The 12,848-nt window shown below is 50.6% G+C and overlaps 4 protein-coding genes across 4 annotated transcripts; 1 reads left to right on the forward strand and 3 right to left on the reverse strand.

Annotated features, from left to right (window-relative positions):
- Nucleotides 1–122: 122 nt before the first annotated feature.
- On the forward strand, nt 123–3,767 carry chsB (chitin synthase class II; the record flags this gene model as incomplete). Its single annotated transcript, XM_056963246.1, has 4 exons — nt 123–361; nt 715–1,574; nt 1,628–2,786; nt 2,837–3,767. 4 exons carry the CDS (start codon nt 123–125, stop codon nt 3,765–3,767), a joined length of 3,189 nt encoding a protein of 1,062 aa, XP_056826165.1.
- Nucleotides 3,768–4,760: 993 nt separating this feature from the next.
- On the reverse strand, nt 4,761–6,769 carry N7477_001584 (uncharacterized protein; the record flags this gene model as incomplete). Its single annotated transcript, XM_056963247.1, has 8 exons — nt 4,761–5,309; nt 5,373–5,497; nt 5,524–5,540; nt 5,581–6,002; nt 6,048–6,147; nt 6,198–6,271; nt 6,334–6,432; nt 6,575–6,769. 8 exons carry the CDS (start codon nt 6,767–6,769, stop codon nt 4,761–4,763), a joined length of 1,581 nt encoding a protein of 526 aa, XP_056826166.1.
- Nucleotides 6,770–7,055: 286 nt separating this feature from the next.
- N7477_001585 (putative di-, tri-valent inorganic cation transporter) lies at nt 7,056–9,067 on the reverse strand (the record flags this gene model as incomplete). The annotated part of the gene is made up of 9 exons (XM_056963248.1): nt 7,056–7,439; nt 7,525–7,752; nt 7,801–8,250; nt 8,299–8,393; nt 8,453–8,533; nt 8,588–8,735; nt 8,785–8,829; nt 8,883–8,932; nt 8,986–9,067. The coding sequence occupies 9 exons, from the start codon at nt 9,065–9,067 to the stop codon at nt 7,056–7,058; spliced, it is 1,563 nt and encodes a 520-aa protein (XP_056826167.1).
- A 1,262-nt stretch (nt 9,068–10,329) lies between these two features.
- On the reverse strand, nt 10,330–12,602 carry catA (catalase catA; the record flags this gene model as incomplete). The annotated part of the gene is made up of 3 exons (XM_056963249.1): nt 10,330–11,880; nt 11,932–12,357; nt 12,408–12,602. The coding sequence occupies 3 exons, from the start codon at nt 12,600–12,602 to the stop codon at nt 10,330–10,332; spliced, it is 2,172 nt and encodes a 723-aa protein (XP_056826168.1).
- Between the last annotated feature and the right edge of the window lie 246 nt (nt 12,603–12,848).

The following is a 12,848-nucleotide window of genomic DNA, read 5'->3' on the forward strand; positions in this document are numbered from 1 at the left end:
TATCAGACGTGGTGTTCTGTCTCGGCCCAGTTGACCTCGGTCTCATTGCGCACCTTGTCTCATCCAGACCGCGTCAAATCCTATCATGCGGAACTGAATGATCAAAGACAACATTCCGTATCATGAACCGTCATCCACCCTCTAGCTACGGGGATGAGCCCCCCGCCTACTTGGATGAGACGTCTTCATTCTTATCCGACGCCGAATCTCCTTCAGCGGTGTCTCGCAATGGGCCGACCATGCGCCTGTTGCCAACCACCGGCAACGAAAGCGATCTAAGTGGTACCAGTGCTCCTTCATCCTATCAGCCATCCTCCTACCAGCCATCCTCATATCAACCAGACTATGATGAAACTACGCCGTACGTACATTCCTTCCCAAAGTACCCTTATTCCTAGACACATTCCACCGTTGTCCGAACGACACAAACCACATGCTGCTCGCCAATTCTGGCTCCCCCTTTCAAACGATGCTTTTGGTAGACGCGCTAGGAATGGGCACGCGAGGTCCATCCTGGGCGAGATCGTGCTTATTTGGCGATCTTCCTTTACGTCGGCCATCAGCATTGCACCTAGTGCTTATTTCCATCACATTGGTTCTCGTCCCATCGCCACTTTGAACAAGACCGACTTTGTTCAAGATGGATACGGACGAGCTGCATTTTTCCCCCAGTCCGTCGCGACCGCGTTCTAACATTCGAATTCGTTTTTATAGGACCGGCCAGGCGCCTCGGTACGATGATCGATTCTACCAAGTTCCCAGCGCGGTTTCTCCAACGCGCCCATCTTCCAGTGTGGGAACTATTCCTAACATACCGCTTCCCGCTGGTAGTTTAGCGGACACATCTGTTTACCCGTCTATTCCTCCGCGTACGGGGTCTCCTACGCGTCCTTGGAGCCCCGGACACGTTCGCCCTCCGTCTGTGTCGAGTGTCGGTTATGAACGAGCTGATCTCAATGGTAGTCCGCGACCGGGTACCCCTAGCTCACGATATGGCGGAAGTCCGCGACGACCGTTGCCTCCTGCTCCTCTTTTCTCAGGCCCTGCTCCTTCAATGGGGGCCGATACAAGCATTGATATTGGAGACGGGGTCGTTGGCGAAGATCCATTCGGTGGTGGTGGCCAGACCATCAACCACGGGTCTCGCGCCAGTGTCCGCTCATTCATGAGCGAGTCGACCATCATGGGTGACGAAAAAGATGACATGGCCAAGGTCAATCTGGACGAGGATGACGACGAAGCCAGCATGATTGACCCCAACCTTCACTACGGTCCCGCGCCTGACAAGCAGGGCCGCCGGGGCGTTCGCGACACCCAGATGGTCAAGAAAGAAGTCCAGTTGATCAATGGCGAGCTTATCCTCGAATGCAAGATCCCGACCATTCTACACAGTTTCCTGCCGCGTCGTGATGACCGCGAATTCACCCATATGCGATACACTGCCGTGACGTCTGACCCGGATGAGTTCACCAACCGAGGATACAAGCTTCGCCAGCAGATTGGTAGTACGACACGCGAGACTGAACTGTTTGTCTGTATCACGATGTACAACGAAGACGAGATCGGCTTCACCCGTACCATGCACGGTGTCATGCGGAATATCAGTCACTTCTGCCAGCGTACTAAGTCCCGTACCTGGGCAAGGATGGCTGGAAGAAAATTGTTGTTTGCATTATTGCCGATGGTCGTAAAAAGGTCCACCCGCGAACCCTGAATGCTCTCGCGGCTTTGGGTGTTTATCAAGAGGGCATTGCCAAGAACATTGTCAATCAGAAGCCTGTCACTGCACACGTCTATGAGTACACTACCCAGGTGTCGCTCGATGCGGACCTCAAGTTCAAGGGCGCTGAGAAGGGCATTGTGCCCTGCCAGGTCATCTTCTGTTTGAAAGAGCAGAATCAGAAGAAGCTCAACTCTCACCGTTGGTTCTTCAATGCCTTTGGTCGCGCCCTACAGCCCAACATTTGCATTTTGCTTGATGTTGGTACCAAACCCGAGCCAGATGCTTTGTACCACCTGTGGAAGGCATTCGACCAGGACTCCAACGTTGCTGGTGCAGCCGGTGAGATTAAGGCTGGAAAAGGAAAGCACTGGCTTGGTCTATTCAACCCGCTTGTTGCCAGTCAGAACTTTGAGTACAAGATGTCTAATATTCTTGACAAACCCTTGGAATCGGTCTTTGGTTACATTACTGTGTTGCCTGGTGCTCTCAGTGCTTACCGTTTCTTCGCATTGCAGAACGATGCCGATGGTCACGGCCCACTCAATCAGTACTTCAAGGGTGAGACTTTGCATGGCCAGGATGCCGATGTCTTCACTGCCAACATGTACTTGGCTGAAGATCGTATTCTTTGCTGGGAGTTGGTTGCTAAACGAGAAGAAAGATGGGTTTTGAAATTCGTCAAGAGCGCGGTTGGAGAGACCGACGTGCCTGACACTGTGCCCGAGTTTATTTCGCAACGTCGTCGTTGGCTGAACGGCGCCTTCTTCGCTGCCGTGTACTCCATGTTCAACGCCAAACAGATTTGGAAGACAGACCACACTTTCGCTCGCAAGGTTCTCTTGCATATTGAGTTCGTGTACCAGACCCTCAACCTGCTGTTCACTTATTTCGGTCTCGCCAACTTCTACCTCGCTTTCTACTTCATTGCTGGTTCACTCACCGACAAAAAGCTTGATCCCTTCGGCCACAACATGGGCAAGTACATCTTCATCGTCCTCCGTTATGCCATAGTCTTGGTTATGTGTTTGCAATTTGTCATCTCCCTCGGTAACCGGCCTCAAGGGTAAGTCCTTCACCTCTCCCGTCTCCTCATTCTATAACTCACAACCCCAGTGCCAAAAACCTCTACCTGGCTGGCATCATAATCTACGCCATCGTCATGTTCTACACAGTTTTCTGTGCCCTTTACCTCGTGGTGATAGAACTCTTATCTCGCGCCGGCGTAGGCGACTACAGTCTTGACGTCTCCAGCTCTCTATTGATGAACATTGTCCTGTCCATGTTGTCAACAGTTGGCCTCTACTTCTACACCTCCTTCCTCTACCTCGATCCCTGGCATATGTTTACCTCATCCATCCAATATTTCCTCCTCATGCCATCCTATATCTGCATCCTCCAAGTCTACGCTTTCTGCAACCTCCACGACGTAACCTGGGGCACAAAGGGAGACAACGTCCTACACACAGATCTCGGCACCGCCAAAGTCATCAATGGCACGACCGTCCTCATGGAAATGCCCTCCGAACAACTCGACATCGACTCAGGCTACGACGCCGCCCTCCGCAACCTCCGTGATCGCCTCGAGGTCCCTGAACCTCCTGTCGCCGAATCGCAGTTGCAGGAAGACTACTACCGCGCCGTGCGCACGTACATGGTTTCCATCTGGATGGTCGCAAATGTAATTCTCGGCATGGCCGTTTCAGAAGTCTACGGCATCGATGCAGGTGGTACGAATATCTACCTCGCTATCATCCTCTGGTCTGTTGCTGTCCTTGCTGCTGTTCGTGCAATTGGATCCACGACATATGCTATCCTGAATTTGATTCACAAGATTGTTGAAGGCAAGACCAAGTTCGACGCGGGCAATATGACGAACTTTGCGCCTTCATCTTTCGGTGGAAGTTCCACAGGTACTTCGTCCGAATCAGGTGGCTCTTCAAAGCCAATTCGGTATTCCGGAAAACCTTCCTTCAAGGATCGTATTGCTGAGACGAAATGGGCTGCCAGTAGGACTATGGGGAAGGCTATGTTTTGGCGCAAATAATTGATTTGATTGTGGAGTTTCTTTTTCTTTTTCTAGGAGCCATGAACACCCCCATGCTCTGATTGTTCTCTTTTTATGATGGAAATATTTGTGATGGAAATGTCTGTGATGATATGGTTCTTTTTTCTGTTTCCTTTTTTCTTCATCCCATGTTACCCTCCTAATGGGGGTTGGACGGGCGATAATGTGTCTGTGCTTTTATGGATGTATGTACGTTTCTGAACGATATTCGTCATTTCTTGAAGAAATTCATTTGAGAGCGTACTTACAGACTGAGTGAGCTTATCTATCACTGCTTTATGTCAGGAAATTATGCAGAGCATTGAGTGTGGCTAATCGCTAGAGTATGAGTCCACGGTGTCATCAAGCGAGTTCTCCTGTATCTCACTGGCTGATAAACTCAGGGCAGCAAACAATGATCTCGTTCTCTGGCCAATTTTTGAAAGACAGTAATAATTTGATATACCTCATTACACAATCCAACAGGCGACTATAGCATATGTCTGTGTCAAGTTCAACACCCTCTTTCTTCTACCCGCGTGGCAAACAGCCGTCCAGATCCACCTCTATCAGAAGAATCAGTCCATAATCCACCACTTATTCAGACCAATTTACTAAATTACCCCAGGTTACGACGGCTAGCGGAGTGTGACTTGCTTCCTCCCCACATATCTAGATCTCCGGATAGAAACAATCTATCATTTACGACTGTCTCTTCAATTGTCTTCGAAAACCCCGGTCAAGAAGCCTACACCACAGGTCTATATTCCTCTTGCTATCGATACCACCATCGACACGGACTTGAAAAAAAGCACTCCTTGCCTTGGAGAAAGAATAAACTGGGCCTCGAATAGAAAGAAGTTCCAAAGTCTGAACCCTTTCCCAACTTCTAGATCCAGGACATGACTCATGTATAAATATATATCTTCGTAGTCGCCATCGACATTCAAAGTTTCCTCACTCAACTCGTCCACCAGAAAGAAACCACTCGTTTCAAAGCTTACTAACCTTCCATTCATCCCTAAGAATTCCCTCCACAACCCCCGCAACAGCCAAAACCTCCTCATCCATAAACCTCCCCCCCGAAAGCTGCAACCCAACAGGCGCGCCCTCAAACCTTTCAGGACCCGTATACTTCCTCCACTCCCTCTCATCAACCTCACTCCTAGGAACATACGCACTCTCCTCTCCAACCACATCCAACTCCCGATCAACAGTCAAGCCAGAGGGAAACACCACAGAAGGCAAATCAACCAGGTTCCAAATAGCAGTGTAATTCCAATACTGCGACTCACCCATCACAGCCGCGACGCCCGGGTAAGGCGGCGAGAGGATAAAGTCCACGCCGCGCGACTTCATAACAGCATGGTACTCATCTATGAAGACGTCGCGCTTGTATTGGTATTCCCAGGCTTCGGGGTGGGTCAGGGCCGTTGGGCGGGCGTAGGAAAGAGCCCATTCTGTTAATGGGCGGATGGGCTCGCCTGAGGCGCGGAGCATTTCTCGTTGTCGAGAGCCGGCGTCCGGGTAGTAGAGGGTTGACTGGGTGGTGTCAGTTGGAATTGAATATTCAGGAGGGGGGGGGGTAAAGGGAGGAGTGCTCACGATAATATCCCAGCCTTCGGCGTGTTTGTACTGGTCCCAGTTTACGACTTTGATACCGGCTGCAGTGAGCTTGTTGCGGGCGAGTCGGAGGGCTCGGGTGATTGGGGGGATGGGGATGGACGATCCTGGATCATCTGTTAGTATGGAATACGAAACACGGAATAGCCACTCTATGGTAAATGGGGGAAATAGGAACTTGAAAACCTACCCGTCATCCCACATAATGGCAATAGTCACATCTCGTGTCGGGTTGACAGTCTTCCACGGCAGAGGGACTAATGTCCTCTCGACAGTCCATGGCTCTTGGTCCAGAACAGCCTTTGAGAATAGTGCACAATCTTCAAGGGAGGTGCTTGCCATCGGGCCCACGACGCCGTGAATGGTCTCTTGACCTAAAGCAGCGACTTGAATTCCGGCCATCGGCATACGCATTGTGGAAGGACGGAATCCGTAGGCACCGCAGAACGCGGCTGGACAGCGGATTGATCCTCCGATATCAGTGCCGATGCCCAGAGGAGCGCATTTGAAACCCATGGAGGCACCCTCGCCGCCAGAGGAGCCACCTGGTGTCAGGGTGCGGTTGTGTGGGTTGACGGTTGTGCCGGTGATATTGTTGCTGCAGCAGAGGTGCTATGCTTTGTTAGTGAGAATTGAGAATATAGAATTCGACTTTACCATCAGAGATTGAGGCTGGTTTGTACGAACGTGGAAGACTGCGCCGGCCTTTGATAGTAATTGAATCAAGTGTGCATCTTCTGGGGTTACCTTGTCAACCCTATGGTTATCAGCATTTGTCGTGGTGGTTGCTTATACATTTTGACCTACCAAGCGACATATCCAGTGTTGCAGGTCTTATTCTTGAGCCCAATGTGCTCTTTCACACTGATTGGTACGCCGTGCTATACAGGACATGAGCCTTTGCTCATTGATGCATATTAATGGAATTTATCAATCAACTCACCAAAGGTCCGATCAATTTCCCCGTCCGCTGGTAGTATTCATCGAGCTCTTTGGCACGAGCAATTGCCTCATCGGCGAGGAACTCCGTTGCGAAATTGAGCTATATTTCCACTCATCAGCATTGCTGCTGTCAAATGAGTCATCCGAACTTCCGTACCAACTGGTGGCCCAAGACTGATCTCTTTAGAAACGCCATAACCACCTCTTCGGCCTTCAATTTACCCGTCCCCATCTCTCCCCACCAGCTCAGTTGCGGACATCTCCGTTATAGTAAGCTCACGGTCACTGAGCAAACCGCTTTGCTTGGGGAACGCGATCACATTCTTTTGTGTGGGCAGCGGCAATTTGTCCGCTGGGAGAAGCCATTGTTTAGGGATGGAGTTGTCGAGGATATCTCGGCCTTTCTGAGCTTGGCGCTCCCAGCTCTGAAGAGACATCTCTATTAGATGATCGATGTTGGAGGTTTGTAATAGTGCAAGCTTTATTAGCTAGAAGTGGAATGGAAGAACAGAAAAGAGCGTGACCCCTCCTGGGCTCACGAGTGCCCCCGCATGTGAGGCACCGTTGTAGTACGAACGGAATCGGAATGAGTTCCAGGAGGGGCTGTGATAGCCAATTCGTGGCCCAGCGCGGGGATGTCCGCAGTGATAGGAAGTGGAGCTCTGGCGCTGCTCTTATCTATAGTTGTAGCTGATGGAAAGTCATTGTTCCCGGAGTGTTCTGTCATTGTTTAGCGGTCGGATGTATATCTCGGCGGAGTTGCGCCCGCTGGATTGCGACACTATTATTATCTTCGGAGGTCATTTCTCCACGGGCGGAGAACACAGGATTGACCAGACGCTGGAAAACCCATGAATTGAGTCTGATTCGTAGACTGAGAAATATACAAAGTGTCAAAAAGAAATAGATGCCCTGAAAAGTAAAAATGTGATATTTTTTTGTGCTGTAAAGCTGCAAGCAAAAAGAAACTCTCCCTCGGGGAATCGAACCCCGGTCTCCCGCGCTTATCGGTGTTAATGACAAGCGGAAATCATGACCACTAGACCAAGGAAGATGTGATAGCCGAGTTACTGCTCGACCACTTGGGTGGTTGATGATAACATTGGCCTTTTTTTAAACTATGTCGCATTGTATGTCGCGCTGTTGCCCATCATCCGCAGCAGGTCAGGGCCTCGCACAGCGTACCACACACCACTTGACACCGTGATTCTCCATCTAAATGCTCCGTTTCCGATATCACTTCTGGTTGGAGAGTCGCTGAATGGATTCCGTACGCGTGGAAACACTCGTTAATGATCCTGGCTGTTTTGAGGAAACTAGCGACGGAGGGTTCCTTGACTACGACATGGACGGAGGCGATATTCTTTTGCTGGTTGAGGCGCCAGATATGGAGTTCGTGGATAGAGTGCACGCCGGGGATCTGAACCATTAGAAGGCTGTATCATATCTCGGTCAGGAGATTGCTCACCTTTTCTAGGTCGTGCTGGACATCGCTCAGATCAACGCCGGTTGGCGCACTTTCCAGGAGAATGTGACCAGCTCTTCGTACTGTATATGTGTGAGTTGAGCTCCAAAGAACACACGGGAATGACTCATACTCAGGGGGGATAGAAGACAGGATAATCATCAACGAGATGCCCATGCTCACTCCCGGGTCGGCGTAGTACCGGCCGTCGTATTTGGCCAGCCAGATGACCAATGCGGCGGCCATGACACCGAGATTGTTGGCTGCATCGCACAGAACGTGAATCAGGACACCCATCATGCCCAAGTCTCCATGGTCATGCCCATGCCCATGCCCATGCCCATGCCCGTGCCCATGGCTATGGCTGTGACTGTGACCGTTGCTGTGATCATGACTTCGCACAGTGACGGAACTATGCGATTTCTCGTAATCCACATGCTTGTGGTCATGATGCTGAGTAATGTCAGCACACCAATAATAAATCTCATCAAGAGCACCTACCTTGGCAATAGAATCCCCGTCGTCACTAATGGGTGACACTCCATCCTCAATCGTCAGAGGTGGGATATGACTGTGGCCGTGTTCGTGCCCATGTTCTGTTGCGAAACACAGAGTCAGTCTCGGGAACTTCTGACCCTGATGGTGAAACACTCACCGTGTAAGAACAAAGCACTGATGATATTCAGACTCAATCCAATACTCCCAATAATGAAAACTAGTTTCGGATCCTCAATACCTGCACCTTGGTTAGTCGTGCATTACCCAATCTAGGGAAGCTTTTTCATCTCACGCTGTAGTGAAATAAACCTCTCAACCGACTGCAACAAGATACTAAGTCCCAGTCCAAAGAGCAGCACCCCATTAAAGAAAGCACCCAACAACTGAGCCCTCTGCCATCCAAAAGATAGCCCCTTCGGAGACTCATCACCTTCTGAGACCTGAAACATGTCAACAATGATCAGAGACCAGCCTTCTTCGCGAACGAACCTTCAAGGCAATCAAGGCAATGACAAAGCCCACAAGGTCATTCAACTGGCACGGAGAAATTAGCAACTCATCCATCACAAAATATAACATCAACATACGTAGTGGAAAGCATCTGCAACTAGTGCAAGAGAGTGTGTGTAAAACCCCACTATCTTTCCGTAAGACACAAAAATCCAACCAGGAAAGACCAATCCCACTTACCCGAAATCTCCCCCAAAAAGAAACACGTTGAGATCCCAATCACCACGCACAAGCGCGTCGAGCGCGATATGCGGAAAGGCATCCCCGCGAGACCGTCTCACTCAATTATCTCTCACTCACTGGTCAGGGTCCTCGAACGATTCTCGATCTAATAGGAACTGATGAACCCGTAGAAGCAAGAAACCAAGAAGGGGCAAATGTAGGCGTACGAATGAGCTCTGAGAAAGATCTGAGAACCCTTTTGATAGCCAAAGACCCAGAGATTGTCACCTCCTTCTCTGGTCGGGTCTGTGACTACCGTGCAACTCCATGTCAGAGTCAGAGCTCCGACCGCGAGGAAAAATGCACGGGTACCCTGGGTGTGGCATGCGGGTTTATTCTAGGGGTATCAAGATTTGATTTTCTTCATACGAGCCGCAAAAGCCATTATGTATTTGAGAATGCTGTCTCCTTCCAGAATAGTAAGAACGAGGGTGATCAATTTGCTGAGAAAGCTTTTTTATGGTAGAGAGGTAGAGGTAACGCTGTGGGCTTGAAGACGACGCCCATGTCAGATCCTAATTCATGAAAAGCACGCGACTTGCGGAGAATTTAAAGACAGCACATCAATTCCACTTTTTACCCTTCTTCTTCTAGTCCCACGCTTTGACCTGCAGAACCTTTGCAGGTGGATCCAAGTTTGGGCGCGTAGGCAAGTGTCGCACCCGTGAAGAATGCAGGTCTTTCACCGTGCTCAAACACAAGCCAGCGCAATGAATGTGAGATTCCTCGGCTGGGAGATGCATTACCTCGTTCATGACATGCAGTACAATCCTTGATCGGACTGCCCTCCAGACTTTTACATGCTGGTTTTCTCGGGCCGTGCAAAATTACGCCAGTGCGTACCTCAGGTAAAGGCGTGAGTAATCTTTTCGAAAGTAGGCGTAAATTTCAACATCACTTGTGCGATGCGCATGGGCTCAAAGAAGTGATTTGGCAATGCCCAAAATCGAAGGAAGCTTGAAGCCATTCAAAAAAGCCAGAGACGGAGCGCTTGAAAACAGCGCGATTCTACAGCCATCCGCCTCCATGTCAACAAGTTGAGCATCAACTGTGAAACACATTTGCGTTCCAATTTCTCTCATTAATGGATTGATCATGAATTTATCGCGGAGCAACCTGAAAATCTTACTGATCGGGCATAAGTGGAAAGTGTTTATCATAGTAGGAGCATATCTATTCGAGTAACCCATAGCACTAGGGTTCAAGAAACGATAGAAGGAAGTATTATTAACACCGGTCTCGGAGTGAATTCTGTGTACAATTTATTATACGCATAATCATAATATTAAGGATGGAACCCATTTATGCCGCAATCTGGTCGGCCAAACCATCCAACTCTCTGGCCCAGTTGCGGTGACGCGAAATGTGCCAGACAAACTGCTCCGCCAAGCCCTTCGAGTCGGGTCCAACATTATCAACCTTGAGACCGTTGCCATCGCCATATCCAGTAACCACACCATAAGACTCGGTCACCGCAGTTCCCTGGGCAGCAACCTCAACCTCATCCAACGCGATCTGCTTACTGATGAATGCCACAGCCTCGTTCACACCGCAGATAGGCTTGAGGTGAGCGAATGATTCAGTAATCCAGAACTTGGCAACACCGTTCTTCGCCAAAGTCTCGATGTGTTTACCACCCGGCACAAAGACAGCGTCGAAGAGTGTCGACCGCATGCCGTTGAAGAAGTGATCCGGAATGACCTTCTCGCCAGATTCGGAAGTGACACCGGCGCGCTGGGCGCCAATTGTGAAGACGAATGCGCCGAGCGATGAAAGAGCTTCTTTCATGGCTGTGTAGGAGGCGTAGTCGAAGCCGTCGGCGATCAGGATGGAAATGCGGCGGGTTTCAATGGTAGGCTTCTCAGGCATGTATTCTAGCTGACTGAGACCCTTTGCTGTAGCGCCGTTGTTGGGCTTCAGAGCCTTGGACGGCTTCTCGCCGCCGACGTTTTCGGCGACGGTTTGGGCGAGCTCGAGGCTGACGGCTGCGACACGCTCGGTCATGCGCTTGTAGACGAGGGGATCGTCGCAGTGGTCGAGTTCGAAGGAGAAGGCTTTAGCCAAGTGCAACTTCTCAATCTCGGAGAGGGAGTTGTAAAAGACTTGGGCTTGGTTGTAGTGCTCGGCGAACTTGTCGGAGAGCAGACGGGCTTTGATACCCTGTTGCTTCTCGGGGTAGCTTGTGAAGCCGCCCTGAGCTGGCTTGGCGGGTGGGTTGGTCTCGAAGCGGTTCGGCCAGTAGTTCACCGTTCCCTTGGTGATCTTGTGCTTCATTGCGCCGTCGCGGTTGACGAGGTTCATGTATGGGCAGACGGGACGGTTGACGGGAAGTTCCTCCCAGTTCGGGCCAAGACGCGAGATCTGGGTATCGAAGTAGGAGAAGTTGCGGCCCTGCAGCAGTGGGTCGTCGGAGAAGTCGATACCGGGAATGATGTGGCTGGTACAAAAGGCGGCCTGTTCAGTCTGCGGGAAGAACTCGTCGACATTGCGGTTGAGCTCCAGCTGGCCAATGTATCGGATTGGGATAAGCTCCTCAGGCCAGACCTTGGTGGCATCGAGAGGGTCGAACTCGAAGTCGTCCTGCTTCTCCTCGGGGAGAATCTGCATGCCGAACTTCCAGCGCGGGAAGTGGCCTGCTTCGATAGCGCTGATGAGATCCTTGCGGTGGAAGTCGGGGTCCTGACCGCAAATCTTGAGAGCCTCGTCCCAAACGAAGGAATGCACACCCAACTCAGGAGTAAAGTGGAACTTGACGAAGCTGCGCTTTCCCTCCTTGTTCACCAAAGAATAGGTGTTGACACCAAAGCCCTGCATCATGCGATACGAGCGAGGAATGGCTCGGTCAGACATTTGCTACTTCGTGTTAGCCAAGGTTCCGTCAACCCTCCAGCGCAGATCACATACCCAATAGTTCATGTGTGTAGTCTCCGAATGCATGTAAATAAAGTCCCAGAAGTTGTTGTGCGCACTCTGACCCTGCGGCACCTCATTGTGCGGCTCAGGCTTGACAGAATGGATAACGTCCGGGAACTTGATGGCATCCTGAATAAAGAAGACGGGGATATTGTTACCCACAATATCCCAGTTTCCTTCCTCAGTGTACATCTTCACGGCGAAACCGCGCACGTCACGCACGGTATCCGCACTGCCCTTGCTACCCTGCACAGTAGAGAAACGCACGAACAGGGGAGTTGTGCGGCTGGTATCGGTCAATACACCAGCGGTGGTAACATCCTCTGCACTCTCGAACAGCTTGAAAGTGCCAAAGGCGCCCGTCCCGCGAGCGTGCACGACACGTTCGGGGATGCGCTCGTGGTCGAAACGCATAATCTACCACGATTAGCAATGTCCTGATAGGCAAGCAATGAGATGAGACATACCTTCTCGCGTGCAATCTGATCTTCCAGGAGCGAAGGACCAATGTGTTTGTTATCGCCAACCCGAAGCCAGTGATCCGGGTCTGAGATCTTGACTCCATAGTCGGTGGTCATATGTTGCTCGCCATTGAGCTCAACAGTGTCCCTGGCCATGTCGCGGAACTTGCCGTCCTCGACGGAGGCATTAGTGGGTGCCATAGTGAATTCAATTCAATTAACGTTATTCGACGCAATGAATTATAAGTTAAGGTGAAAGAAGAGAGTTCCATAGGGGGGGGGGGGGCGAGTTGCCATCTTTATACAACCCCATTCTCATGCCATGCGTAATATCCTGAAAGCTGGCTCACTACCGTCAATGATGTAATCTACCCCAGGCCGCTCTTGGGGGAGAATACCAATCACGGAGCCGGAATTTCCGCACGATGTGAAATCAGAACTGCTTAA

The sequence above is a fragment of the Penicillium maclennaniae genome, assembly GCF_028827695.1.
Source record: "Penicillium maclennaniae strain IBT 15551 chromosome Unknown utg000002l:1.0-2354659.0:1.0-2356205.0, whole genome shotgun sequence".
Lineage (NCBI taxonomy): Eukaryota > Fungi > Ascomycota > Eurotiomycetes > Eurotiales > Aspergillaceae > Penicillium > Penicillium maclennaniae.